General features: G+C 33.8%; 1 protein-coding gene across 8 annotated transcripts in view; it reads right to left on the bottom strand.

Moving 5' to 3' along the window:
• The window catches only part of KHDRBS3 (KH RNA binding domain containing, signal transduction associated 3), a 291640-nt gene that overhangs the window by 167940 nt on the left and 96129 nt on the right, over positions 1-27571 (bottom strand). For all 8 annotated transcript variants that reach the window (XM_074202590.1, XM_074202591.1, XM_074202593.1 and 5 more), the window contains exons 3-4: positions 23247-23363; positions 18658-18804 (exon numbers count right to left, since the gene is read on the bottom strand). In XM_074202590.1, the coding sequence (XP_074058691.1) occupies positions 18658-18804; positions 23247-23363 (264 nt within the window). The remainder of the gene's footprint in view (positions 1-18657; positions 18805-23246; positions 23364-27571) is intronic.

Here is a 27571-nt window from a genome sequence, read left to right as displayed (position 1 = left end):
ACTAAAATATGCAAAAAATGAAAAAAATATTCGCGAGATCATAAGGCTTCCTCAAAAAATGTTTCCAAAAAAAGATATCTTTGTAAGTCAAAACTATTCGGTGGTACCTAGGAGGAGCAGTGGAATCAGGAGGGCCTTAGTTCAAATCCAATCTCAGACACTTAATAATTGCCCAGCCAGAGTCAAAGAAGCCCTTGGAAAAGTCACTTAAACTCACTGCCTTGCAAAAAACAAACAAACAAAAAACCCAATAAAAATAAGGTTAAAAAAACTTTTCAGGGGCAGCTAAGTGGCACAGTGAATAGTGCACTGGCCCTGGAGTCAGCAGTACCAGAATTCAAATATGGCCTCAGACAATTAATAATTACCTAGCTGTGTGGCCTTGGGTAAGCCACTTAACCCCATTGCCTTGCAAAGAAACTAAAAAAAAAAAAACTTTTCAGAAATTCTTGAAACATTTCATTTTTTAAAAATTTTATTTAAGGCAATGGGCTAAGTGACATGTCCAAGTCATTTATTAAGTGTCTGAGGCTGGATTTGAATGCAGGTTCTGAGCCATTGAGCCACCTACTTGTCCCTGAAACAGATTTCAGACATAATTCTAAACAATGACATTCCCAACATAAAATATATGAAATATGTGTTATTTATATAGTTATATGTTATCAAAAAAGGGAAAGTGTAAATGAAATGAAATATTGTCTAAAGAAACATGAAAATGACTAAATTAACAAAAAAATAAAATAAGGTATTTAATATGTCATCAAAAAGAAAAATGTAAGTACAAATATAAGAAGTACCACCAAAGGAGTGAGAGAAAGAACTTGGTCCAAATGGATTTCCATTTGATTTCATCAAAAATTTAAACAACCTTGTAAGTATACTTACATAAATTATTCATAAAAATGAAAATTAAAAAAACAAAACATATGAAACAAAGGACCATCTCTAAATTCTCAGAACAGTTTTAAACTATTAAAGGTCAAAACATTAGGACTTACTGCATAATCATTATTATAATAATAGCTAGCATAGATATGTATGTCTATACATATGTCCATAGAAAAATGCATATATAATTCTTTTAGGTTTGCAAAGAACTTTAAAATATTATAAATACCTCACTTTATCCTCACAACAAGCTTAGGAAACAGATGCTATTATCCTCATTTTACAGAAACTAAAGCAGACTGAGGTTAAGTGATCATTATACCTAATCATAATAACAAAAGTAGGGGAAAATGAATAAAAAGAGAGATACAGACCAATTTTTTTTTTTAGAATTTTGCAAGGCAAATGAGGTTAAGTGGCTTGCCCAAGGCCACACAGCTAGGTAATTATTAATTGTCTGAGCCTGGATTTGAACTCAGGTACAGTGCCCTATCCACTGCGCCACCTAGCTACCCCCAGACCAATTTTCTTAATGATTTGAATGAATAATTTTTAAATGAGGTTAAAGAAAAATTTATTTTATTTTAATGAAGGTTGATTTCTTCTAGGGATATAAAGAAGGTTCAAGATTGGGAAAATTAATCCCATTACTTTCAATTTCAAATTTTAATTTTGCCTAAAAAGAAAAACCTTATAAAGCAAAGAAAGGCCAGTTTTTAATTTGGTTTAAAAACCTCTAAAACCAAGAGCTAATACTATTTTTCATGGGAAATATTAGAAACTTTCCTAAGAGCTGTGGGAGGAAAACAAACCAAAAAAACTCTTAAAAAAGTATACTCCCTTTCACCATTTTAATTGATATTTTCTAGATATGTTAGTGACAGCCACTAGATATGAGATTTAAGCATGAGTATGTGTGTGTGTGTATATAATTATAGATGTGTGTATGTATTTATGGAAGAAATAAAATTTATTTTCTGATAAAATGAGGGCTTGCTTAGAAAACTATAGTGAATTAGCAAAGGAAACAATGGCAGCAATCAACTACTGTTAAATATCAAGTTATATAATGAGCATGCAAAAAATAAAAATTATATTTGAACAAAGTCAAAACAAAAAGAAAGGGCATTCACTTCAAAATAAATAGAAAATGAAAAAAACACTATTAATGCAAATGAAATCCTTTAATATATACAATATACCCTAAATACTCTAAAAGAAAAAAATAAGTGAGGACTATTCAGTATTCATGCAAAAACAAATCCAATAAAATGAAAATGTTATTTTCTTAATCAACCAACTAAAATAATACTTTATAGAGTATATAATGGAGTAAGAAAATATCTGATCTTAAAAAATAAAATTTGAAACCATATTTCAATCCTATTTACAGTAGTGAATTAGCATAACCATATTTTGAAAGCCCTAAGTCCTTCAGATATAAACAATATTTCCAAGAATTACTCTCATCTATGAAAAGCTAATTAAAATATTAAAGAAAACATACTTTCTGTATGCTGAATTCATCAGAACATAGTTACATATACGTTTTAATAGATCATAAAAACTATCAACACTTCATCTTCTTAAGTGTCAAACCAAAAATAAAAGAGCTCAGAAAAAAAATACATAACTCCCAGGCAATGTCTTGTTCATGAGAAAAGGGAAAAAGGAGGAAAACTACTAGAAAGGTTGAGGAGGGAAATGAATGACAAGAATTCAGTACAGCAATCGCTCAACTGTACTGGATTTCCTTCCATAAAATTTACTGCTTAACTAAATGTGGGATTTAATTTATTGCAACAAGAAAACGATACATTGTAAAATCAGAAACATTCCTACTATACTCTCATTAGTTTGTATTAAAATCAACAGACCTGGAGTTAATTCACTCAAGTAGGCAGGAAGGTTATTTATTATTAAGAGGTTCATTTAGCTATATTGAAAAGAAAAAGGATCAGAGGGAGGCAAGAGGTACTAAGGGTTCACCACACTCCATGCCCAGTGCTGAAAGCTTTGAAAAGAGTATTTCATTGGCTCTCCACACAGTCCTGGGAACATGCTATTCTTAACCACATAAGATGCTGAAGATCCTGAGGCTAAAAGGTTGTAGGGCCTGGGATCACACAACTAGCAAATCTGAGACCTGATTGGAATTAAACACTATCTCTCTCCAGGCCAGTGCCTTTCCACTTTGCCATATGAATGACACAAATTAAGGCAGAATTATAGAATACAGGAAGAAAAAAAAGAATAATTTGTGTAAAGTCAAGAGATGGAAAAAATTGGGAGAAAAAATGAGGTCTAGATAACAAAAAAAACAATGATCACTACTACAACTATTACTTCTACCATTAATATCATCCAAACACTATTGTCACCTGACTTGGAAGACAGGTCTCAAACACAGAGTCAAATTCACTTTCCCCAGAAAACTGTGATGGGAAAAAAAGGCTTATTTACAATATTTCAAAAAACATATAAAAATTACATATATTATAAACTGAAGATACAACAACAAAAAGACACATTTCTGCAGTCAGAGAACATGGGTTCAAATCAGGTTTCTGATAACTTGATTATTTTTACAAGTAATTGTACTCCCTTGACCTAAATTATTTCATCTAAAAGTGAAGGGATTAGAGAGATTTATAGCCTCTGAAATACTTTTCAGAGACATATTTCTCAAAAGATATAATCCAAATTTTCAGAATGTATGGAACATCACTTGAAAAGGAAATTGGACTTATTCATTCAGAAAAATCTTTGCAAAGTAATGCAAACAAACTGCTTGAAAAGTTCAGATCACATAACAAGAAATTCCAGAATCATTCAGTACAATTCCCTCGACTTGAAACAAAAGTAAAACCTGAAAAATCATTAAAAACGTGAAAAGAAACAAAATGCAACCTAAAATCATATGCCTTCAAAATTATGCATATTCTATAAGAAAAAAGGCTTCTTTCTAGTATGAATGAGTTCAAATCAATCCTTTAACAAGAGTTGGATAAAATATTAAAAAAAAACAAATGAAGGGAAAAGGGAAAATGAGCAACAACAGAATAAAAAAAATAAAATTCATCTATCAGAACAAAACAAAACCCAGAAAAAATGGCACAGGAAAGACATGTATCTTAAAGCAACTTTTAAAGCAATAGTGATCATAACTATATGATATTTTTTTTCTGTAAAAGCATGAGCAAACATTATATGTAATGGGGATAAACTAGAAGTATTCCCAATAAGTTAAGAGGTAAAAACCAGGGTGCCCATTATCACCACCATTATTAATATTGTAATAGAAATCTCAGCTTTAGACTTCTAGGATGGAGCTTCTGGCATGAAGCTAGCACACTCCCGGGAGCTTTATCCTACAAAATGTTAAATGAAGCCTCTACATTGATATTAAAACTATAAATCCCACAAAAAAAGGACAAAATAAGTTCACAACGCCAGACATAAAGGATCTTCAGTGGAGGTCTGTCTCTTTGGGGGAAAAAGGAAAAATACAGCCTGGCTCAGGAGAGCAGGAAAGCCAAGGGAGGTTTCTAGCCACAACACAGCCCAGGTCCCAGCTCAGCTAGAGAGCTGGCCAGAGAGGGTTCCAACTCCCGAAAAAAGGCTGATCCCTGGAACATTGAAGCAATGGAGAGGACTAGGAAGGGACAAACCTCTGCCTAGGCAAGGCCTAGGTTCCACAGACAACACCTTAGCAAGTGATAAGCCAGGATCCAAATCCTGGCCACAATGCAAAAAGCTTGAAACTATTTTCTCTTTACCCCTGGAGCAGAGCTTAAACATTCAAAATGAACAAAAAGACAAAAAAGTACATTAACCATAGAAAACTACTATAAGAAATAGAAGATAAAAAGGCCACCTCAGAAAAAGAAAACAATGAAAATTAACTAGATGGGAAGTTTTAAAGGAGTTTATTAATTTGGACTCAAATCCAAAACCTCATGGAAGAGCTTTAAAAACATTTAAAAACCAAAAAAGAGAAGGAAAAATAAAAATAAAAAAATGAGAGTCAGGCAGGAGAATTATGAAAAATTGACTGAAGAAATCAGCTCCTTTAAAAGAAAAAAATGATGAAGTGGAAAAAGAATGATACTCATAAAAAAAATAAAATCAACTAACTGGAAAAGGAATGTTAACTCAGCAAAAAGTAAAATCAACCACCTGGAAAAGGAAGATAACTCATTTAAAAGTAAAATTAACCAGCTGGAAAAGGAAACACAAATGTTAACTTTAGAAAATAAATAACTAAAAATTACAATTGGACAAAAAGATGAGAAACCAGGATTCCATCAAACCAAATCAAAAGGCTGAAAAAATTCAAGAAAATATAAAGTAGCTTTTGGGAAAAAATCAATCTGGAAAATAGATTCAGGAGATCAAAAAAGTCTAGCTCAATAAAAGAGCATGGGAAATATCTTTCAGGAAATTATAATGGTCAAACTGTTCTACTGCACTAATTCAAGAAGACAAATAACCCTTGAAAAAATACACTGAACACCTACAGAGAATCCAGAATAAAAAGACCAAGAAATATCCCAACCAAATTCCAGAATTCTCAACTAAAGGAGAAAATACTTTAAGCAGTGAGAAAGAAGCAATTTAAATAGAAAGGAAGCACAATCAGCATCTTAGCAGCTTCAACATTAAAGGATCCAAGGACCTGAAATAATATCAGAGGGTAAAGGACATTGGAATGCAACCAAAAATATAGTACCTTGCAAAATTCAGTATGTTCTGGAAATATGAATGTTCAATGAAATGACTTCCAAAATTTCCTCATAAAAAGACCAGAAAGGTACAGAAAATTTGATCTTCAGATGTAAGACTCAAAAAAATGCATAAAATGTAAACAGAAAGGGGGAAAAATACTGGTCAAGAACATGAAACTGTGTACATTCCTACAAGGGAAGATAACACCAATATCTCTTCAGTATTGTTTTTCTCTTAGGATAGTTAAAGGGTTGAATAAAGTTAAAGGTCTTGTAACTTAGAGCACATGGGTATAAATGGGACATAAATGCAATGTTGATTTATTTCCTATAGAGAAAAGGGGAGGGAAGGTTCTTAGAGACTCTATAATAATTAAATCAGGAAGTGACCTTATTTTACTAAACATTGTTCTTTCTTCTCAAAGAGTACAGGGAGGTGCTTCCTTCTCAAATCACCAATTAGGGAGGTGTCATGACAAGTGTGTGAATTAGATTTGAGTGCAGGGCGGTGCTGTGCTACTCTCACCAGCCTCAGTTTCTCCTCCAGAGCCATCTGAGTCCAGTGGCCAGATAATGGATCAGAGTGACTAGAAATGACCCAGGATATGAAGAAATCATGGTTAAGTGACTTACTGAATGTCACAAAGCTAGGAAGAGTCAGTTATCTGAGGCTGGATTGGCACTTCTGTACTGACTCCAAGACCAGTGTTCTATCCACTGTTCCATCTTTAGTTAAAGAGGGTTGTAGTACAACAGGGACAGAGGGGCAAGGATTCTTAGAAGGGCTGGACATAAACAGATTTGGAAGTAATGCTGCATTAATCCATACTTTAACAAAGGTTGGAGTACTATGGCTGGGGTGCTAAAGAGACAGAGGAAGAGAATGCACCCAATACTTTGGCTGTGGAGGGCTGTAGAGCTATGGAGGAAGTATTATAGTAATGAGGGGGAGAATATAATTAGGGGACTGGACATGAAAAGATCCTGAAATGATTTTACTTTGCTTGATGCTTTGGCTCCAATTGGAGGAGGTGTGTTGGGGGGAGGAGGGAGGGGGAGAGGAAGACAAGGAGGGAGGGGTATAAAGAGTTGATGAAATCATTTTGTTTTATATGATGCTTTGGCTCATGAAGACTGTGTCCATGAAGGGTAGTTGAAAATGGGGGTGGAATAAATCAATTATAATTCAATGCTATTTATGACCCTTGAGAAAAGTATTTCTAATGAGATAGAAGAAGGGAGGGAACTTGGTGACTATGAGGCAATACTATTTATCAGTCAATAGAGTAATCAATCAATTTACCTTTGAGAATGGTACCTCTTATCTGGACAGATAAAAGGAGAATATTTTGACAAAGGGGTTGTAGATATTAAGAATGGTTAAAACAACAAAGACATAAAAGAAAGAACAATAGGAGGAGAAGGCTAGGCATTAGTGGATAAATAACATAATGGAGAAGGCTAGGCATTAGTAGATAAATAACAACATATGAAGAGGCACAAAGACCCTCCACAGAAGAGGGAAAGAATGCTACTCTCAATAGATCTGACCCAGAGAAGAAATAAGATATATTCCCAATTAAGTTTAAAAATCTATTCTACTCCACAAGGAAGTTGGGGGGGGGGGAGGAAGGGACTGATAAAAAGGAAGCAAAAGTCAAAGTTTAAAGCTCAAATTAAAAAGAAAAGTTAAAGGGAGCAAAACATTAGTGAGGAGGGATAAAAAAAAGAAAAGAATAAATGGAGAAAGATAGTATGAAGGGAAATATGGAATTAATCTTAAAGGTAATTATGAAAGGGATGAGCTCTCCCATAAAATGGAAGCAGAGTGGAATGGATCCTATGTTACCTGAAACACATTTGAAGTAGAGAGAAACACATAGGGTAAAGCTAAAAGGCTGGAACAAAATATATTATGTTTCAGTGGAAGAAAAAAATAGTAGAAGCAATCCTAATCTCAGAAAAAGCAAAAGCAAAAAGAGATCGCATTAAAAAGTTTTAATGAAGGAAACTACATCACCTTTAAAGGTACCTTAGGAAACAAAGTTACATCATGTTTAAAAATTTATTTTCATCTTATTTTAACAGTCTTGTTTTGTGAAAGTAAACATAATTCCCCCTCATCCCACAAACATAGAGGAATCTCAAGAAAAATAAAAAGAGAAAAAGTTTATACTTCATTCTGTGTTCAGATACCATCAGTTCTGTCTCTGGGATGAATTACATTCTTTATCATAGGTCCATGAGAGAACTTGCTTCAATATTGTTTCCCCACAGATGCTTTTGCTAACTGTATTTATCTCTATTCTATTCCTCCTTACTACCATTTATTCTATTCTCTCTTTCTCCTTTTATCCTGTCCCTCCTCAAAAGTATGTTGTATCTGACTACCCCCTCCCATGAACTACCCTCTCCTCTATCACCAACACCTTCCCCTCCACTCCCCTTGTTCCCTTTCTCCCATCCCTTTTATTTCCGTTTTTCCTTTAGGGTAAGAAAGATTTCTATACACTAATGAGTTTTTTGTTATTTCCTCTCTGAGTTACTTCTGATGAGAATGAAAACTCACTCATTCCCAGTCACCTTCCCCCCATTCCACTCCATTACAAAAGATTTTTCTTGATTCTTTAAAATGAAATATCTTAGTCTATTCTACCTCTCCTTTCCCTTTCTCCCAGGACATTGCTTTCTCACTCATTAACTCCATCTTTCTAATATATTAGGCCTTCATATTTAGCTCTATCCTTTTCTATATATGTGCCTTCTAACTGCTCTAATAAACGAGAAGCTTCATATGAATATCATCAGAATCATCTTCCCATGCAGGAATAAAAACAATTCAACATCTTTAAATCCCTCATAATTTGCTCTTCCAGTCCATCCTCTATTCTTAACCTGAGTCCTGTACTTAGAGACAAAGCTTTCTCTTAGGCTCTGGTCATTTCAACAGGAAGGTTTAAATGTGCTCTATTTCATTAAACGTTCATCTTTTCCTCGGAAAGAGGAAGTTCAGTTTTGCTGGATGATTCTCAGTTATAGTTCAAGTTCTTTTGCCTTCTGAAATATCATATTAAAAGAGCCCTTAATACAGATGCTGCTAAGTCCTGTATAATCCTGATTGTAGTTGCATGAAATTTGAATTGTTTCTTTCTGGCTGCTTGTAATATTTTCTCTTTGACTTGGGAGTTACGGAATTTGACTAAAATGTTCCTGGGAGTTTTGTTTTGTTTTTGTGGGTGGGCTGATCTGTTTCAGGAGGTAATTGGTAGATTCCCCCAATTTCTATTTCTACTTTTGGGATATCAGGGCAATTTTTCTGGAGAATTTCTTTAAAAAGGAAATCTAGGTCATATCTTTCAGGTAAACCAAACAATTTTAAATTATTTCTCCTGAATCACTTTTCCCAGGTTAGTTGTATTTCCAATGAGATATTTCACATTTCTTCTAGTTTTTCATTCTTTTGGTTTTGTTTTATTATTTCTTGACTTCTCACAAAGTCATCAGCTTCGCAGAATTCCATTCTACAACAGAAGGAATTATTTTCTTCAGAGCTTTTTCTTCTCTTCTATCTAAACAATTCTTCTTTTTAAGGTATTCTTCCTCATTGTCCTTTTCCCATTTGACCTAAACTGATTTTTAACATGTTTTTTCTTCAGTATTTTTTGGTATCTCTTTTACCAAGCTGCTGTCTTGGTTTTCATGATTTTCCTACATCACTCATTTATCTTCCCAGCTTTTTCCTTTACCTCCCTTACTTGATTTTCAAAATCTTTTTGGAGCTCTTCCATAACCTGAAACCATTTACTATTTTTCTTGGAGGCTATGGAATACAGAAGCTTTGACTAATTTATCTTCTGAATGTGTTTTGATCCTCCAAACAAAGAAATTATCTATAGCCAGGTTCCTTTTCTTCTGTTGTTTATTCTTTTCCCCAGTCTATGACTTGGATTTAATACGTTTCCAAAGATTTTGAGTATTTTGGGGACACCCCCCCCATGGGACCTCAATTACTTCAAGGATTTATGAGAGGGTCTGTCTGCTCTCCTGGCCTGTGCTCTGGTCTGTGGATAACCACAGGTTCTCCTTCTGCCCTGGGCTGTGAGGAGGAGGTACCTGCTCTGCTATGGCTGCACGGAGCCCCAGACTGCAACCTGGATCTGAGCTTGCGCAGAGCAATAGAGTTCTGTCCCAGGGATAGAAGAGAGACCTCTTCAGTCTCCCCATCCCCCATTACCATCAGCCAGGTAACCCCACAGGCTGATTCTGGTTCTCAGGATGAGGCTGCACTACTGAGTTGCACTGGGCTCCGAGTTCACCCTGGTGTTGCAGCGTTTTCCTGCTTGACCTTCCAAATTATCCTTACTAATCCCTAGGCTGAGAAGAATCCCTGGAAATTGCCAGGTGTCCCCAGGGACTCCAGTGCCCCATGGCTGTTCCTGGAAAGCTGAAGTTGGTTTGTTAAGGTGCAGCATGACTGTGGCCTGGGATGTACTGTGGCCCAGGAGGTACTGTGGCCCTTTCCAACCCTGGTCCTCGTGAAACAACCTTCCCACAGATCTTCCAAGCTGCTTGTGCCAGAAAACACTCTTTCTGCAGATGCTACCATTCTAGATTTTGGTTAGTCATAATTTTAGGGCATTTGAAATGTTCTGGAGAAGAGTTTCTGGGAATTCCTGTTTCTATTCCACCATATTTGGAGTTAAATCACTGTATGCACCCAGTGGCAAGACATCCAAATTCTTAGAGGAGAAGTCAAATAAATTACAAAGAAACATAAACAGAAAAACTTTAACAATGGGGGACCTCAATCTTCCACTCTCAGAACTCAATAAATCTAACCACAAAATAAACAAAAAGGAAGTTAAGAAGGTGAATAAAATCTTAGAAAACTTAGATATGATAGACCTCTGGAGAAAACTGAATGGGAATTGAAAAAAATATACCTTGATCTCCATAGTACATACCACCTATATCAAAACTGATCAAGTACTAGGAGGACATGAAAGCTCTACAATCAAATGCAGAAAGGCAGAAATAATAAATGCATATTTTTCAGATCATGATGTAATAAAAATTAAATTTAATAAAGGATCATGGAAAGATAAAGCAAAAATTGGAAATTAAAATAATCTAACTTTAAAGATTAAGTGGATCAAACAATAAATCATAGAAATAATCAATCATCAAAGAAATGGCAACAATGAGAAATCATACCAAAATTTACAGGATGCAGCAAGAGCAATTTTTTGGGGAAAATTTCATATCTCTAAATTTTATATTAATAAAATAAGGAAAGAGATTAATGAATTAAATTTGCAACTAAAAAAGCTAGAAAAAGAACAAATTAAAGATTGCCAATTAACTACCAAATTGTAAATTCTGATAATCAAAGGAGAAATTAATAAAATTGAAAATAAGAAAATCAATGATCTATTAGAACTAAAAGTTGGTTTTATTTCAAAACAAAACAACAAAATACATAAATCTTTGGTTAATCTGATTTTAAAAAAAGAAAGAATACCAAATCACCAATACCAAAAATGAAAAGGATAAACTCATCACCAAAGAAGAAGAAATTAAAGAGGTAGTTCAGAGCTATTTTTCCCAACTACAATTGCCTAAGATTTGACAACTTTAGTGAAATGAATGTTTACAAAAATATAAACTACTCAAAAATATAACCTCATTTCAGGAAAAAGAAGTTGAAGAAACCAACAAATTCTTTAAAAAAAAGTCTCGGGGGGGAGTGGGGAAAGGGGGCAGCTAGGTGATGTAATGAATAGAGCACCAGCCTAGGAGTCAGGAGAACTCGAGTTCAAATCCGGCCTCAGACAATAATTACCTCGCTGTGTGGGCAAGTCCTTTAACCCCACTGAATTACAAAAAGTCCAGATGGATTTATAAGTGAGTTCTATAAAATATTTAAGGAACAATTAACTCTAATTCCACATAATTTAAAAGAATAAAAATAAGAGTTCTGCCAAATTCCATTTATGACACCAATGTGGTGCTGATACCTAAACCAGGAAAAGTCAAAAAGACAAAAAAAAAATTAGACTAATCTACTTATTGCACACTGAGGTACATATTATAAATAAACTTCTAGCAAAGAGATAACAAGCTATTACAAGGATAATACACCATGATCAGGTAGGATTTATACCAGGTAGGCAGGAATGGTTCAAATATTAGGAAAACACTCAACATACCTGAATATATCAAAAACACACCAAAATAAATCAGATGATTATCTCAATGGGTGTTGAAAAAGTCTTTGACAAAATATAACATCCATCCCTACTAAAAATAGTTTTCTTTAACATAATAAGCAATATCTATCTAAACATCATCTGCAAACATTACATATGGAAAGGGTTTAACCTAATAGCATTTCCAGTAAGTAAGATCAGGGGTGAAATAAGAATGCCAATTATCACCACTACTATTCAATACAGTAAAGAAATATTATATTTAGTAATACAAAAATGAAATCAAAGGAATTAGAATTGAAAATAGAAAGTAAAACTTTCACTCTTTATAATGGTATATATAATGGTATACTCAAAGAAATATAGAAAATAAACCAAAAAACTACATGAAACAATAACTTCAGCAAAATTGTAGGATATAAAATAAACCCATTAAAAATCATCAGCATTTCTATATATGAATGACAAAGCCCAAGAGCAAGAGAAAGAGAAATTCCATCTAAAGTAACTTTAGACAATATAAAATATTGAGAATCTGCCTCAAGAAAAATCCAAAAACTATATATGAACACAATTACAAAATTCTTTTCACACAAATAAAGTTAAGTCAAAACAACTGGAAAAATGTCAATTTCTCATGGTTAGGTAAAGCTAATATAATAATAATGACAATTCTAATCAAATTAAATTACTTATTCAGTACCATGCTAATAAAACTTCCAAGAAACTATTTTACAAAGCTAGGAAAAAATACTAACAAAATTCATCTGGAGCAAAAATGATCAATTTTGGAGAGATTGTGGGAGATTGGGACATTGATGCATTGCTGGTGGAGTTGTGAACAGATTCAAACTTTCTGGAGAGCAATATATAACTATGCCCAAAAAGCAAAAAAAACCTGTTCATACCCTTTGGCCCAGCAATTCCAATTCTATGACTATATCCAGAAGAAATTGTAAAAAATGGGAAAAGAATTATCAAGGAAATTGAAGGGAAAACAAAGCAAAGGAAGGTGGTTAGCTGTACTGGATCTATAAGTATACTATAAAGCAGCAGTCCTCAAAACTGCCTGGTACTGGTTGTACAGTGCATAGAGCACTAACCCTGGAATCAGGAGAACCTGAGTTCAAATTTGGCCTCAGACACTTAATAATCATCTAGCTGTGTGACCCTGGGCAAGCCACTTAACCTTATTGTCTAGCCCAAAACTAAAAAACAAAAAAAAGAAAAAAGAAAGAAAGAAATGGAGTAATGGACCAATGGATTAGTATAGGTACAGAAGAATCAGCAGTAAATGATTATGATGATCTATTTTTTGACAAACCCAAATGTATTAGCTTCTGAGATAAGAAGTCACTATTCAACAAAATCTGCTTGGAAAAGCTGGAAAATAATATGGCAAAAACAAAACACAGATCCATATCTTATACCCCATATGAAAATAAGGTCAAAATGGATATAGGATTGAGATATAAAAGGTGATACCATGGACCACTTAACAGATCAGGAAAAAGTATCTTTTGGATCTGTGGAAAGGGGAGATATTTATAATCAGACAAGAAATAAAATATCATAAATGGCAAAATGGATAATTTTGAGTATTATTAAATTTTAAAAGTTTTTCATTAATTTTAGCAATGTTGCCAAAATTAGAAGGAAAGCAGAAACAATTTTCAAAGATAGGGTTCTGATAAGTATCTCATTTCTAAACTATATGGAGAACTTAATCAAATTTATAAGGTTATAAGTCATTTCCCAATAGTTAAATGGTCAAAGAATATGAACAGGTATTTTTCAAATGAAGAAATTAAAGCCATACAGAGATCATAAGAAAAATCATTATTGATTAGAGAAATATAAATTAAAACAACTATAAGATACCACTTCACACTCTATCAGATAGACTAAGATGACAAAAAAAGGGAAAATGATCAATATTGGAGAGGTTAATGGAAGATTGAAACATTAAGGCTCTCTTGGTTGATTTGTAAACTAGTACAACAATTCTGGAGAGAAATATGGATCTAGGACCAAAGAGCAATAAAAACCACTTGACCCAACAATACCGTATCTAGGCCTAAAGAGCAATAAAAACCCTTTGACCCAACAATACCAATACTAGAAAAAATAATCACAAAAATGGGAAAAATCTCACATGTTTAAAAATATAGCCACTCTTTTTTGTAGTGGCAAAGAATTAGAAATTGAGGGAATGCCCATCAGTTGAGGAATGGTTAAACATGCTATGGTTTAAGAATGCTATGGGGGGCAGAGCCAAGATGGCAACGAGAGGATCGTCTCTTAAGACTTATAAGCTAAGGACTCTAACTACATTTTAGAGAGACAAAATCCACAGATGGAGCCAGTGAGGCAGTTCTCCAACCCAAGGTAACCTGGAAAAGAGCAGAAAGGCTCAGCTCCATGGGGTCGGAGGTATGGTCCACCAGAGGGGTGGCCTGCCAGAATGAAAGAACTTCAGCCTTCTGGAGGCAGCCCCAGAGCACTGGGAGCCCTGGCTCACAGCAGCGGGGGAGTTTCCTGACCTATACCCTGGGTAGTACAGGGCACAACTTGGGGGATCAGCGGGGGACCTCTGCTAGAGTGAAGTCCAGCCCTCAGGGCTCACAGTAAGCATCTTGGTTGCAGTAGCCTAGATCCAGAAACCAGAAGCAGGCAGAGCTGGTAAGCAGGAGTCCCCAGGGCATGAGTGCTAAGCCTAGGGAGGGGAGTGGAGAGAGATTGCAGAGCTCTGTCTTCTGTCCCTGGAGCAGGACTCTGGGGCTCTGACCATATTCAGATCCTGATCACAGTCTAGCCGCCCCCCCCCCCACCTTAGCCCTGTGGAAGAGGGGTGTGCTTATGGTCATTCACAGAGCAGGAGGGAAGACAGAGCCTCACACACTGAGATCCTTGTGGGGGGTGTCCCAATAATACTCAAAACCAGGCACAAGCTGGAGAAATGAGTAAGCAGAGAAAAAAGAGGTACACCACTGAGAAATACTTTGCTTGTGATCCCAAGAAGGATCAAAACACTCAATCTGAAGATCAGAAGTACAAGCTCTTGCATCTAAAGACTCCAAGAAAAACAGAAATTGGGCTCAGGCTATGAGAGAGCTCAAAAAAAGACTTTAAAAATCAAGTGAAGGAGATAGAAGAAAAATTGGGAAAAGAAATGAAAGATGCAGGAAAACCATGAAAATGAAGTCAGCAGCTTAATCAAGGAAATCCAAAAAAAAAATGCTGAAGAAAATAACATGTTAAAAACCAGGATAGATCAAATAGATAAAACAGTTCAAAAAGTAATTAGAAGAATGCTTTAAAAGGCAGAATTGACCAGATGGAAAAAGAGATAAGAAAGCTCTCTGAGGAAAACAAAGAACAGAACTCAGGGAGATAGCTGATTTAATGAGAAATCAGGACACAATACTTCAAAACCAAAAGAATGAAAAATTAGAAGAAAATGTGAAACATCTCATAGAAAAAACAACTGATAATGGAAAACAGATTTTTTTAGGTTTTTTTTTTTGCAAGGCAAATGGGGTTAAGTGGATTGCCCAAGGCCACACCGCTAGGTAATTATTAAGTGTCTGAGAGTGGATTTGAACCCAGGTACTCCTGACTCCAGGGCCGGTGCTTTATCCATAACTGTGTTACCTAGCTGCCCCTGGAAAACAGATTTAGTTAAGATAATTTAAAAATTATGGGAATGCCTGAAACTCATGACTAGGAAAAGAGCCTTGAGAGCATTTTCAAAGAATTACTACAGGAAAATTGCTCTGATATCCTAGAAGCAGAGGACAAAATAGAAATGGAGAGAATCCACCCACCTTCCTGAGAAAGAGATCCAAAAAAACCAACCCCCAGAAATATTATAGCCAAGTTCCAGAACTCCCAAGTCAAAGAGAAAATATTACAAGCAGCCAGAAGGACACAATTCAAATATCGTGGAGCTGTAGTCAGGAACACACAGGACTTAGCAGCAACTACATTAAAAGCTCATAGGGCTTGGAATATAATATTCTGGAAGGCAAAAGAGCTTAGAATATAACCGAGAATCAACTACCCAGCAAAACTGAACATCCTCTTCCAGGGAAAAAGATGGACTTTCAATGAACCAGGGTAATTTCAAATGTTCCTGTTGGAATGGCCAGAGCTGAACAGAAGGGAAAAATATGAGGGACTTAATGGCAATGAACTCTATGTATTCCTGTATAGAAAAATGATACTGATAATAGTCATATGAACCTTCTCATTTAATAGAGCAGGTAGAAGGAGCTTTTATAGATGAAGCACAGAAGAGAGCTGAGTTTGAAGATACAATGTGGTATAAAAATGGAGTCAATAGATAAAAGGGAAATGTAATAGAGAAAGGAAAAAAGGAGAGGAGGAATAGGCTAAGGTATTTCATATAACAAGATTTTTCTTTATTACAATGAGCTATTGCAATGATATGGAAGGGGGGAAGGCAAGGGGGGAATGAGGGAATCTTCGCTCTCATCAGAGGTGGCTAGGAGAGGAAACAGCATATATACTGAATGGGGTGACGACAACAGGAGTAAGAAGGAGAGAAGTGGGACAGGGAGAGGGCGGGGGGGATGTGAGTGATAGAGGAGAGGATGGGCCATGGTGGGAGAGTGGTCCGATATAACACATTTTCTTTTTTTACTTCTTGCAAGGGGCTGGGATTGAATGGCCTGTCCGGGACCATAGGGCCAGGTGGATGCTGGGCCTAAGGGGTGGTATGGGGGCTCGGAGCCTCTTGACCCCAGGGGCGGGGATCTGTCTGCTGTACTACTCAGCTACCCTACAGCAAAGACAGAGTGAAAGGGGAGAGAAAATATAGTACATGGTAGTGGAGAAGTATGAAAGGAGGGAGTTGCGTTAGCAATGGCAACGGTGAAAAAATATGTAAGTAATTTTTGTGATAGACTTATCATAAAGAATGTGATACACATACGACAGAGCTGGTGGTGTTGGAACACAGAGTGAAGCACATTTTTTATTGTTATTTTTTCAGGGGATGTTGCAGGGCAAATGGGGTTGGGGTGGCATGCATGGGGTCACACAGATGGGTGATTGTGGGGTGTATGGAGCCAGATTTGGGCTTGGATGCTTCTGGCTCCAGGGCTGGTGCTCCGTCTACCATGCCACCTGAACATACGCAAAATTATTACTATTATTTTTTTTTAGTTTTAATTTTAATTTTTTTCTCTCCACTTTATCGCTCATGTGGGTCTATTTTTTGGAGGGGAGGGAGTATTATGTTTATTCTTACACAAGAAGAGTTTATTAATGCATAAAAAATTATTTGTACAAAATAAGAATAAATAAATACATATTAAAATAATAAAAAAGAATGCTATGGAGCAATATTTTTACTATTAAAAATCATAAATGGTCAAGAAATTACATGAACTGATGCTGAGAGAAGGGAGCAGAACCAAGAGAACACTAAACACATTATTAACAACAACACTGTGAGATGATCAAGTATGATGGATGCAGCTCTTCCCAACACTTCTGACATAGGACAACCCTTGGAGACCTGTTATATATAGACAATACCATCCCACATCCAGAAAGTAAAATAATAAAAACAAAACAACAAAAAAACCCCCCACAGAATCTGAAGATACTATGTTCACATTTTTAAAACTTCTATGTTTTCCCTTTCTAGTCCATGATTTTCTTTCTTTCCCCTTAGTTCTAATTCCTCATATATAAAATAACTACTATGTAAACATGTTAAACATAAATGGTATATGTACAACTTTTACCAGACTGTTCACCAATGCAGGGAAGGGTCTGGGAAGGGAGGGTGGTAGAAAAATATGTAACATAAATATACAGGTAGATGAATGTTGAAAAAATATTCATAACGTAACTGGAAAAATAAACTAAAATAACAACAATAAAAATCATAGGTTTGGGGGATTTGTGGCTTCATTAAGCAATTCTCTTTTTTAAGTAGTGAAATGTTTGTTGCTGCTTTTCAAGTTCATGATTGTAATAAAAAAAAATCTTCAACATATGTGAGGAAATCCAAGATTCAAATAGTTAATGGGAAGGAAAAAAGGCTCCTTTTATTTGTTACCAGGTTAATGGGATAGAAAAAAATAGAAAGTTTGGTTTGTTAGGTGAGCATATTAGGAGAAAAAATTTTCATTTTGTTGTTGTCATCAGGGCCATGACAAGTAGTAGTAGTAGTACATTCTTAGAATTAGTGTTTCTGACACTATTTTCCAGGACTATGTTATCATGCAATTATATCTATATTTTTGCTTCCTGGAGCTGTTTCTACACTCCTTTTCAGCTTAATATGTCTCTTCATTTTCTGCTAGATGACTATAAAGATATTTATCTAGATATATATTGATATCTATCAAGTCCATCATTCTGTAGTCCAATTATAGAACAGCAGAGAATAAGCTCTAGAAAAATATCAAAGACTTTAAGTATAGAAAAGAAATCAGGGTAAATTGTTGGTCATTTTTTTCTCCAAGATGGAGATATGATATCACAGGTCAAATAAACTTTGGCTGGATTGAGTTACTGGGAGCAAGGTATCAAAACACAGTCATCAAAAAGTTATGACAAATAATTTTTTCTAGGAAAAAATGATGATAATAAGTATGGCAAACTTTCCCTCCCCCAATATGCTGGTTATCAAATCCCTTATTATCCATAAATACTGTCATGGAGCTTAGAAATTTATGCCAAACAAAGATACAAAATAAAAATAAGGATCTCGTAAAGAAACTGAGGAAGGAATTCATACATAACTTTCGCTTAAGTATATTATTCAAAATAAATAAAATTACTATACTAACAGGAATGAGAAACTTTTTAATTTCTTCCAAAGCGTGTCCCATTCGAGCATATGCTTCTGCTGGAGGAGCAAAAACTTCAATGAGAACATGTAGATCATCATTTAGGTGAAAGTACTTTGCTTCTCCACTTTTCCTCAACTCTTCTTCCTGAAGAAAAAAGAAATAATTCTTGATAATGTGCAATTATGAGAAAAATTATGATTAAAATACATAGATCCATGGAATATGTTGTAAAAGATTAATGAAAATCAATTAATCAAAAATCATTTTGTATGCAACAAAATCTTATTAAAAATTAGAGATTCTATATATATATACTATATATATGTTATATACACACACACACACACACACACACACACAGATACACACACACAATTAGGTATAACTACAAAAGATTTTGTATACCCATGAATTAACCTAATTGCTTTTCAAAAAAATATTTTGAAAGAACAAAAGTTAACTGAAATAGTAAAATATAAAGTTAAGTAAAAGAATCAAGTGAGGGACTGGTTTTACCTCAATTCTCTTTCTTTTAAATTGAGACCTCAGGATTAATATTGAAAAATATTTGTCTGCTGATATCACAGTAGAATCATAGAAAATGCATCACACTCAAAGTCTATGTAAAATAGGTCTAATACTACTGCCCCCAAAACAGGTTTCAGGACATGCTTCCCTGAGTCTTCTATTATCCTCACTAATTATCTGCAGTTCTTTCAATTGATTTTTTTTATGGAATATCGTCTGGAACTCTGAGTTTATTTCATCTAATGAATCATTTTTAAAAGATTTGATCCCAAAACTTGAATATAGCAACTCAAATATGGTCTGACTTGGTAGATTTATTTTCTTACTCTGAAAATGATGCTTGTTGATGCAATTTAAAGTAAGATTAGCATTTTTTGTCATCATGTCACAACTCACATTAATGTCTAATTTACAATAAAACAAATACAATAAAACTGGAGAACTTTCTCAGAATAAATGCTGGCCATTAAATTTCCTGTATCTTAAATTGCTTAGTTATTTCTTTAGAAGCTGAGCATAAGACTTTATTTACCTTTATCCCTATAAAATTCATCTTATTCAATTTTTTCCATCAATCTGTCTTACTGAGAAGTTTTTGGATCCTGTCATTTGTTATTACTTATCTTTCTCAGACCAAAAATTGATTAAGAGTAAATCTGGAAACACTACTGATGCAGTTGGGTAGCACAGTGGACAACGTACTGAGTCTATAGTCCAGAACTGGATTTAAATCTGGTCTCACATATCCTAACTAAGTAACCCAGGGCAAGTACTTTACCTTGGTATATCTCCATCTGTAAAATGGGTTGCAGAAGGAAAAGGCAAACCATTCTAATATCTTTGCCAAGAAAACCCCAAATGGAATCACAGAGAATTGAACACTATTGAAACAACTGAAAAAGTATATTGTCACTGTGTCGACTATTTACTAGTTTCCCCATTAAAAAGGTGAATGAAATTAATCTAATATGTCTTGATCTCTGCTTAACTATTATCCTTTTAAATAATGTCAAGAATTTTGTCAGAAACAAAATGATAAACTTACTTGGTTTATAATTTACAGAATCCAGTTTATTATTTATTCAAAATTAGTATACCTACCCTGCTCAAGCTCTATAGCATTTTTGCCATTCTCTAAAAATCTGTCAAAGATAAATGAAAGCAGATCAATAATCATAAGAATCAGTTCTTTTTGATACCTAGGGATTTCTTTCATCCGGGATTAGGAAACTGAACTCACTTAGGGCAATCAGACTGTGGTCTATTGATATTATAAGGTAGAGGAGGAAGACAATTTCCTCATTCCTCACCCAAAGTTTTCTTGCCTAATGATAAATGATAGCTTTTAAAACAGACAAAAATCTTTTAAATTAATGCATAACCTTAATTTACAGAATACTTTATAAAAATTATGCCACAATTTTGCATTAATACATGTCAGTGTATGAAATTAATAATAATGACAAAAAGCCTTCTATAGAGCATCAATATTTACAGAGTATTTCATATCTATTCTCTCTCTCTCTCTCTCTCTCTCTCTCTCTATATATATATATATATATATATATATATATATATATATATATAATATGTTTTCTTTGGGGTCTTAAAATTAATCTATTGCAGTAAATACTATCACAATTAAAGCTATGAGGGGTTAACTAACTTGCCTAGGCTATTCACACAGCCAGTAAATGTCTGAGGCAGAATTTGAATTCAGGACTTCTTGTTTCCAAGTCCAACATTATATCCACCAATTTACATTCAGAACATTAAAGCACTTTACAAATGTAAATTTGACCAAATTTCGCACATTATCCTTATAAACAAAATGTAGTACTGTTGTCAAGAGAGCATAATTGACTACATTTAGGAGGGTTTGGAACTGGTTAAATGCCTGGATTCTAAAAGTAGTTATTTAGAGTTTGTGAAAATTTGGAGGGAGGTCATTAGTATAAAGTCTTTAGGCTAGCCCATGCAGTATAACAATGATTTATATAAATACTTTGATGGGGAAATTATCAAATGTATAAAGTTAGTGCAGCTCTACAAACCATAGGGACCATTATACAATTGGAACCGGATCCAAAAAAAAGAATCCTAAGTAGAATAATGAACCAAATATAAAATTCAAAGTAGTTAATGGAATCTTAAGCTAAACAGGATGAGAAAGGTGATAATTCTTTTTGCTCTGCTTCTGTCCAAACACATCTATATGTACTCATTTACAAATAGCACACTTTGGAAAGTCTTTGATAGTATGTAGAATATACTGAAAAAGCAATCAGACTGGCAAAGGGAACCAAGATGATGCTGTTTATTCAAAGATCGGCTGTTAACCAGGTGAAAAGAAAGTTGATGGTAACAAAATAACTCTCAAGAATTTAAAAGGCTATTCTACTGAAGAAGAATTGGATCTCATCTTTTTTGGCCTAGAGGGTAGAATGAGTGGAACTTTATTAATGGGGGATTTTGTCTTGCTATACAATGGAACGCTATACAAATGTGGATTAAACTACCTCAGCAAGTGGAGGTTTTTTCCACTCCAGAGATTTGCAAGGTTGAGCTGAATGATAATTTAGATAAGTTGTAGAATGGATTCTCAGTTAAGCATGGTTTGAAAGTCCAAGATATGTCACCATCTTTTATTTTCATATTGATTATTATTTTATTTTATATCAGAAGCAAGACTTTCCTTATATATATCCGAAGACCTTGATTGTATTTCAGGTATTTCTACCTATGTGATGGCTGAGTTATCTAAACTTCTGAGGTTCATTGTCATTTTATATAATCATGTTAAACTATTCATCTTGAATATTTTTTAAATCCTTGTAGCCTATCATCAATGACACATGGTGATTTACTTTCCATGAATATCTCCAATGACAGGAACTTCAGGATAAGACTTGACAGCTAGGTGGTGCAGTAGATAGAATAGTGACCCTGGAGTCAAGAGGACCCGAGTTCAAATCCGGCTTCAGATACTTAATAATTACCTAGCTGTGTGACCCTGGGCAAGTTACTTAATCTCAATGCCGTAAATAAATTTAAAAAAAAATCTAACCAAGTTTCAAGCTCTCCATAACACCTGCTGCCACTGTTGGAACAAATTCACAGCTACCTCTTTACAGTAGCCTTCGAAAGACACCTAACCTAACTCACCAATGGATTTTGAGGTTCCTTGGATATCCTCAACCTTTTTTACCTGTCCAGCAAAACAGTTTGTGTCTGTTACACATTCTAAAGCTTCTTAGAGCAAAAAGACTTGGGTGGTACCCCAGAAAAAATGGTTCAAGAGAACCAAAGAAATTAGTCTTCACTGATCACTTGTGCCTCCTGGAAGGTGGTAGGAATGTTAAGGAATAAGAGATCTGGAGACACAAAAGGCAAACCACCTCTTCCTCAGTTTCCCCTGGGTTTAATTCAAATTTAATCCTCAGAATTCATTCAGGATTTATAAAGACACACACAGATATATTATATTAAATGGGGCAGAAAATTCTAAGAGTGGTTTAGGACAATAAGAAATGAAATTAAGAATGACATAATGGAAAGAACATAATAAAAAACACAACAAGAGCTAGTATATATATATATATATATATATATACATATATATATATATATATATCTTAAAGGTTTCTAAAACACTTTACAAATATCTCATTTGATTCTCATAGAAACCATGCAAAATAAATACCATATATTGATCAGAAAACAGACTCAGTGACTTGTTAAAAGTTACAAAGCTAGCAAGCTAGTAAGTATCCAAGGCCAGATTTGAACTCAAGTATTCCTGATTTAAGATCCAAAAATTTAATTTATAGATTAAAAAGACAAATACTTAACTGTGAAAAAAATCAACTCATCATTTATTTTGACCTAATACCATGAAAAGAGCAGTACAGTGAAAATGATGGATTAATTTTAATAAGGATTTTATTACATTTTAGATCTAGGAATTTAAATCTACTTTCTGCGTCTTAGTGTTTGACATCTGTATAATTAGGGAATAATAAATGAACTCCAAGACTCCTTCTATCTAAGTCTATTACCTTTGTTTTGTCTCTCATGGAACCTTTTCCAAGAATGGACATTTTGGTTAAAGTTTCTTCCTGTAAACGCTTTAGTGAATTTCCACGTGGACCCAAGAGTTTTCCAACGAAGTTAAACTAGAAAAAAAAGAAAGAAATAAGAAACAAACAAGCTACAATTTAAAACATACAGACTGACCTGAATAGAAAATTATATGATGATGATAAAAGCAATTATACAGGCTTTAAGGTTTGCAAAGTTTTTTACAAATTATCTTGCTTTTATCATCACAACAATACTGAGAGATAGGTATTATTATTGTCTCATTTTAGAGATGAAGAAAATGAGGTAAACAGAAGGTAATTTAATTTCCCAGGATCACACAGTAAGTATCCAAATCCACATCCGAATTCTGGTCCCCCTGACTCCAGTTCCAAAAATTTGTCCACTGTGCCACCAAGTTGCAAGTGCTCTCATCCTCCTTAAATGCTGTAGTTCCTTACCTTGCCCTCACTTTTGATCTTATCACATTCTATTATCATCATCTTCAATTTTATATGTGACTTTTTCCTCCTCATTTCCATCTCTTACTCTGTAAAGTCTATACATATAACAACGTGGCAACTATATTATGTGAAGTATATGGTTTAAAAATATGAAGCAGTTGTGTAAACAATAAAAAAATCCAGAAATCCAGAAAATCATTTAATGACAATTATTTAAACATCTCAAACAAAATTAAAACTACACAATCAAAAAGTAACAAAGTTTTACTAGTTATCTAAAGTTAGGTTTCCTTTAGCATTATAAATAAATCTAAAATCTATAGTTTAAATTTATATCTCTACATTGATTAATAATTATTTGCTAATCTGTCAATGTGTCCTTCACAGAAACCTTTTTTGGTTCCTGTCACTTACAGGAAAAAGTCTCTAATTTAAGATAATTTGGTATAATTCCAAATATATCACTGCAAGCTTAATTCTTTCTATTCTACTTCATACAATCTATGGTCAATTGCATCACTAAGTGTCTTCAGATCTTATCCTCTTTTCCCCTTAGTATCCTATTTCAATAGTTCTTCATTCCTAGAAATGCACTGCTTCTAAATTCACACCTTTCATGGCCAACAATTTTATTCAGCTACTTCATAAAACCTTCCCTTCTAATAGTCTAGCTAAAAATACCTGATCCTATCTCTAATTTTATAAGGTCTTTTACCTAATCCCCTCTTTGGTTTGACCCCATTCTATTACTATCTTAAATATTTCTATACATTGCTACTCTTTCTCCTCATTATATTACTCTTCCCAGGTTCTAAGTATTACTTTGTTTTTCATTTTATATACATTGTTCCAAATTCATGCTTTGTCCATAGCAGGTCTCTAATATATAATATTAAAGTAAATTTGCACTCAATGAATTGTATTCCAAGTAATTTAGGTGATTTTACTGGTCTATCCTTTCTGTTATAAGTAAAATACATCTTTCTTTTCAATCTACAGACTTCTATTAGGAAAAGATGACCTGAAAATAATTTAACAAAATATATCAAAGTGTCTTCTCTGCATGTTCAGAACTGGTTGAGAGGCCAATATGCATGCCGTAGGATGCATCCTACAAATTGCAAGGGGAAAGTGGATTTAAAGGTCATTGAGGAAAGTGGATTTTGAATTTTCTTTGGCAAGGGTCATGGATGGTGAAGGGAATCACTGTCTCAGAGCTTAAGTGGTCAAAAGAGCTTAAGTAATAATACAGTCATAATATAGACTAAGAATATTCTAAGATATCATATGCACAAAAAAAGAAAACTTTGAACTAGAGTAAGTTAAAGTTTCATGAGTTTTGATGAATAAGTAAGATCTGCTTAACAGAAAAGAATAAATGGTATTAAGTTAGGCATATCAATACATTATATTATAAATAATTTATGTTCATGAAGAAAGTCTTCCCTAGCCCATTAATTTTAGTGCTTTACAACTGTTATTATTTTCTATTTATCCTGTATATAGCTTTCCCTCTATATATTTCTTTGCATGTTGTCACTCCCATTAAATGTTAAGTTTCCTGATGGACTTATGCCTTTTTATATCCCCAGAATTTTTCAGTGCCCAGAACACCTAGAATGTATACTAATTGATAGAGCAGGTGTTCAATCTAGAGTCTGTGACCATTTACAGAGACAGAGAATTATATTTCAATGAAACCAGCTACTTGTTAATCCTAAATATTTTATTTTATGCATTTAAAAACATTATTCTGAGAAGGGATGCATAAATTTTGTCAATCTGTCAGAAGTCCAGATAATAACAAAAATAAAAAGGATTCAAAAACCCCAAATAAAAAATATTAAGCAACACCTATTGCTTTCCAGTGAGCTTCTTATCCCTGACTAGTTTCTGATTATTAGGGAATGTTACCTTCACTTTTTCTCTATGGCAATTTTTATTTCCACTATTATTCTTAATGAAAAAAATATTAAGTACACTCACAGAATTATTTAACACAGAAAAATCATTCAACAGTGTGGATTTGTTGTTTTATATAACTCATTTATACAGTTAAAACTAAGAATTTCAAAGGAAGATTTCTTTAATTACCACTAAGAATATTCAAATATGTAGTAACTTAAAAATATACAATTACTGCACATTATTTTCAAGCTCACATGATTTTATTTCTTTCATTTGGTGAAGGTAAGTTGTTTTCCTCAACTATCATTAATTGGCATACTATACTAAAGTCAAAATAATACCAATCCTTCGGGGGAAATTGAAATTAAAATGTCATATCACTGAGAAATATTCTTCATGGAAATGGTATCTTTATATCAAGAGTTCAATTTTCATTCATACTTAACATTAAAATTACTATATCTGGAAAGTGATGCAAGAAGAAGGTTATTTTTCAAGCAGTCTTTGAATTTTAATTGTAACAATTAATTAAAGGGAAAAAAGTAAAAGCAGAAAAGGTCAGAAAAAGGTCACTCATTTATAATATATATATATATATATATATATATATATATATATATATATATATATATATATATAAAAAATGAACCAATAATGAGTCTTATCCAATGAAACTCTAAACTGAACTGGATCAAAGGAAATAACTTGTATTCAATCAAGAAACTGAGATCAAACCAAGCAGAATTGCCTTGATTTTTTTCCTATTCCTATTCCAGAAATCCCTTCTCAACTATCCTGTCAATTACCCTTTTTTCACCCTTTTGAAGAGAAGACAGACTCCTTTCACCATCCATGACCCTGCCAAAGAAAATTCAAAATCCACTTTCCTCACTGACCTTTAGATCCACTTTCCCCTTGCTATTTGTAGGATGCATCCAATGGCATGCATATTACATTGTTTGTTGCACCCAATTTTTAATGTTTTCATTTGGGGTTTTCTTGGCAAAGATATGAGGAGCCATTTCCTTTCCCCAGCTCATTTTCCAGATGAGGAAACTGAAGCAAACAAGGTTAGGTGATTTGACCAGGGTAATATGGTGACTAAGTGTATGAGGTCAGATTTTAACATATAAAGATTAGTCTTCCTGATTTCAGGCCTGTCACTCTATTCACTGCACCTATCTGTCCTTTGGTCAATTTTAAGGACCAAATAAAAACCTTTTTATCTGTAATAATCTATTTTCCTAGAAATCTTCAAGGAGATAATAAACTACCACTTGTTCTAGAATACTCTGATCATCTTCACTGAATAGTCAAGAAAAATCACTTTCCTGAAAAATAGATATGTTGATCAACTAACTCTTTCAAAAACTTTATTTTTAAAAAATTCTTAAAACAGTATATACTTTATATTAAGACCTTGTATGTCTACTTTAGTTTCCATGACATTTTGAATTAATTGTTTTTAATTCAGATAACTTTTAGTTCCTTGATATTACAGGAAAAGAAGAAAAAGTGATTTTCTATACTTTGAGGAAAACATTTAGGATTATTAATACCTATTCAGCCATTTTTTTACCCTCACTTGGTAGTTCTTCAGGTGCTACACAAACTACATCTCCATGATAAGAGCAGGGCCATGAGTCTATGTAAGCAAAATTTGCTTAACATCACTTCTAATAAAAGCTCAGAATTTCCAATTAACCTCATAAGAATTTATGCCTTAAAGTACTGCATCTGTGGAAAGAGAGGCTACTACCCTATCAGTATTCTCATTAATATTCTTTCACTTATATTCTAATTGGAACCTAAGGATTCTTATTATGAGTAAACTAAAGTCCCATTCAACTCTGAACCTGAGTTTCTATGACTGTTTACTACAAAAAAGGAGAATTATTAATTAGTCTAATTATGACTAAGAAGTACTTTTC

Source organism: Macrotis lagotis, chromosome X (assembly GCF_037893015.1).
Source record: "Macrotis lagotis isolate mMagLag1 chromosome X, bilby.v1.9.chrom.fasta, whole genome shotgun sequence".
NCBI classification, from domain to species: domain Eukaryota; kingdom Metazoa; phylum Chordata; class Mammalia; order Peramelemorphia; family Peramelidae; genus Macrotis; species Macrotis lagotis.
This window is presented reverse-complemented; position numbering and strand designations above follow the sequence as displayed.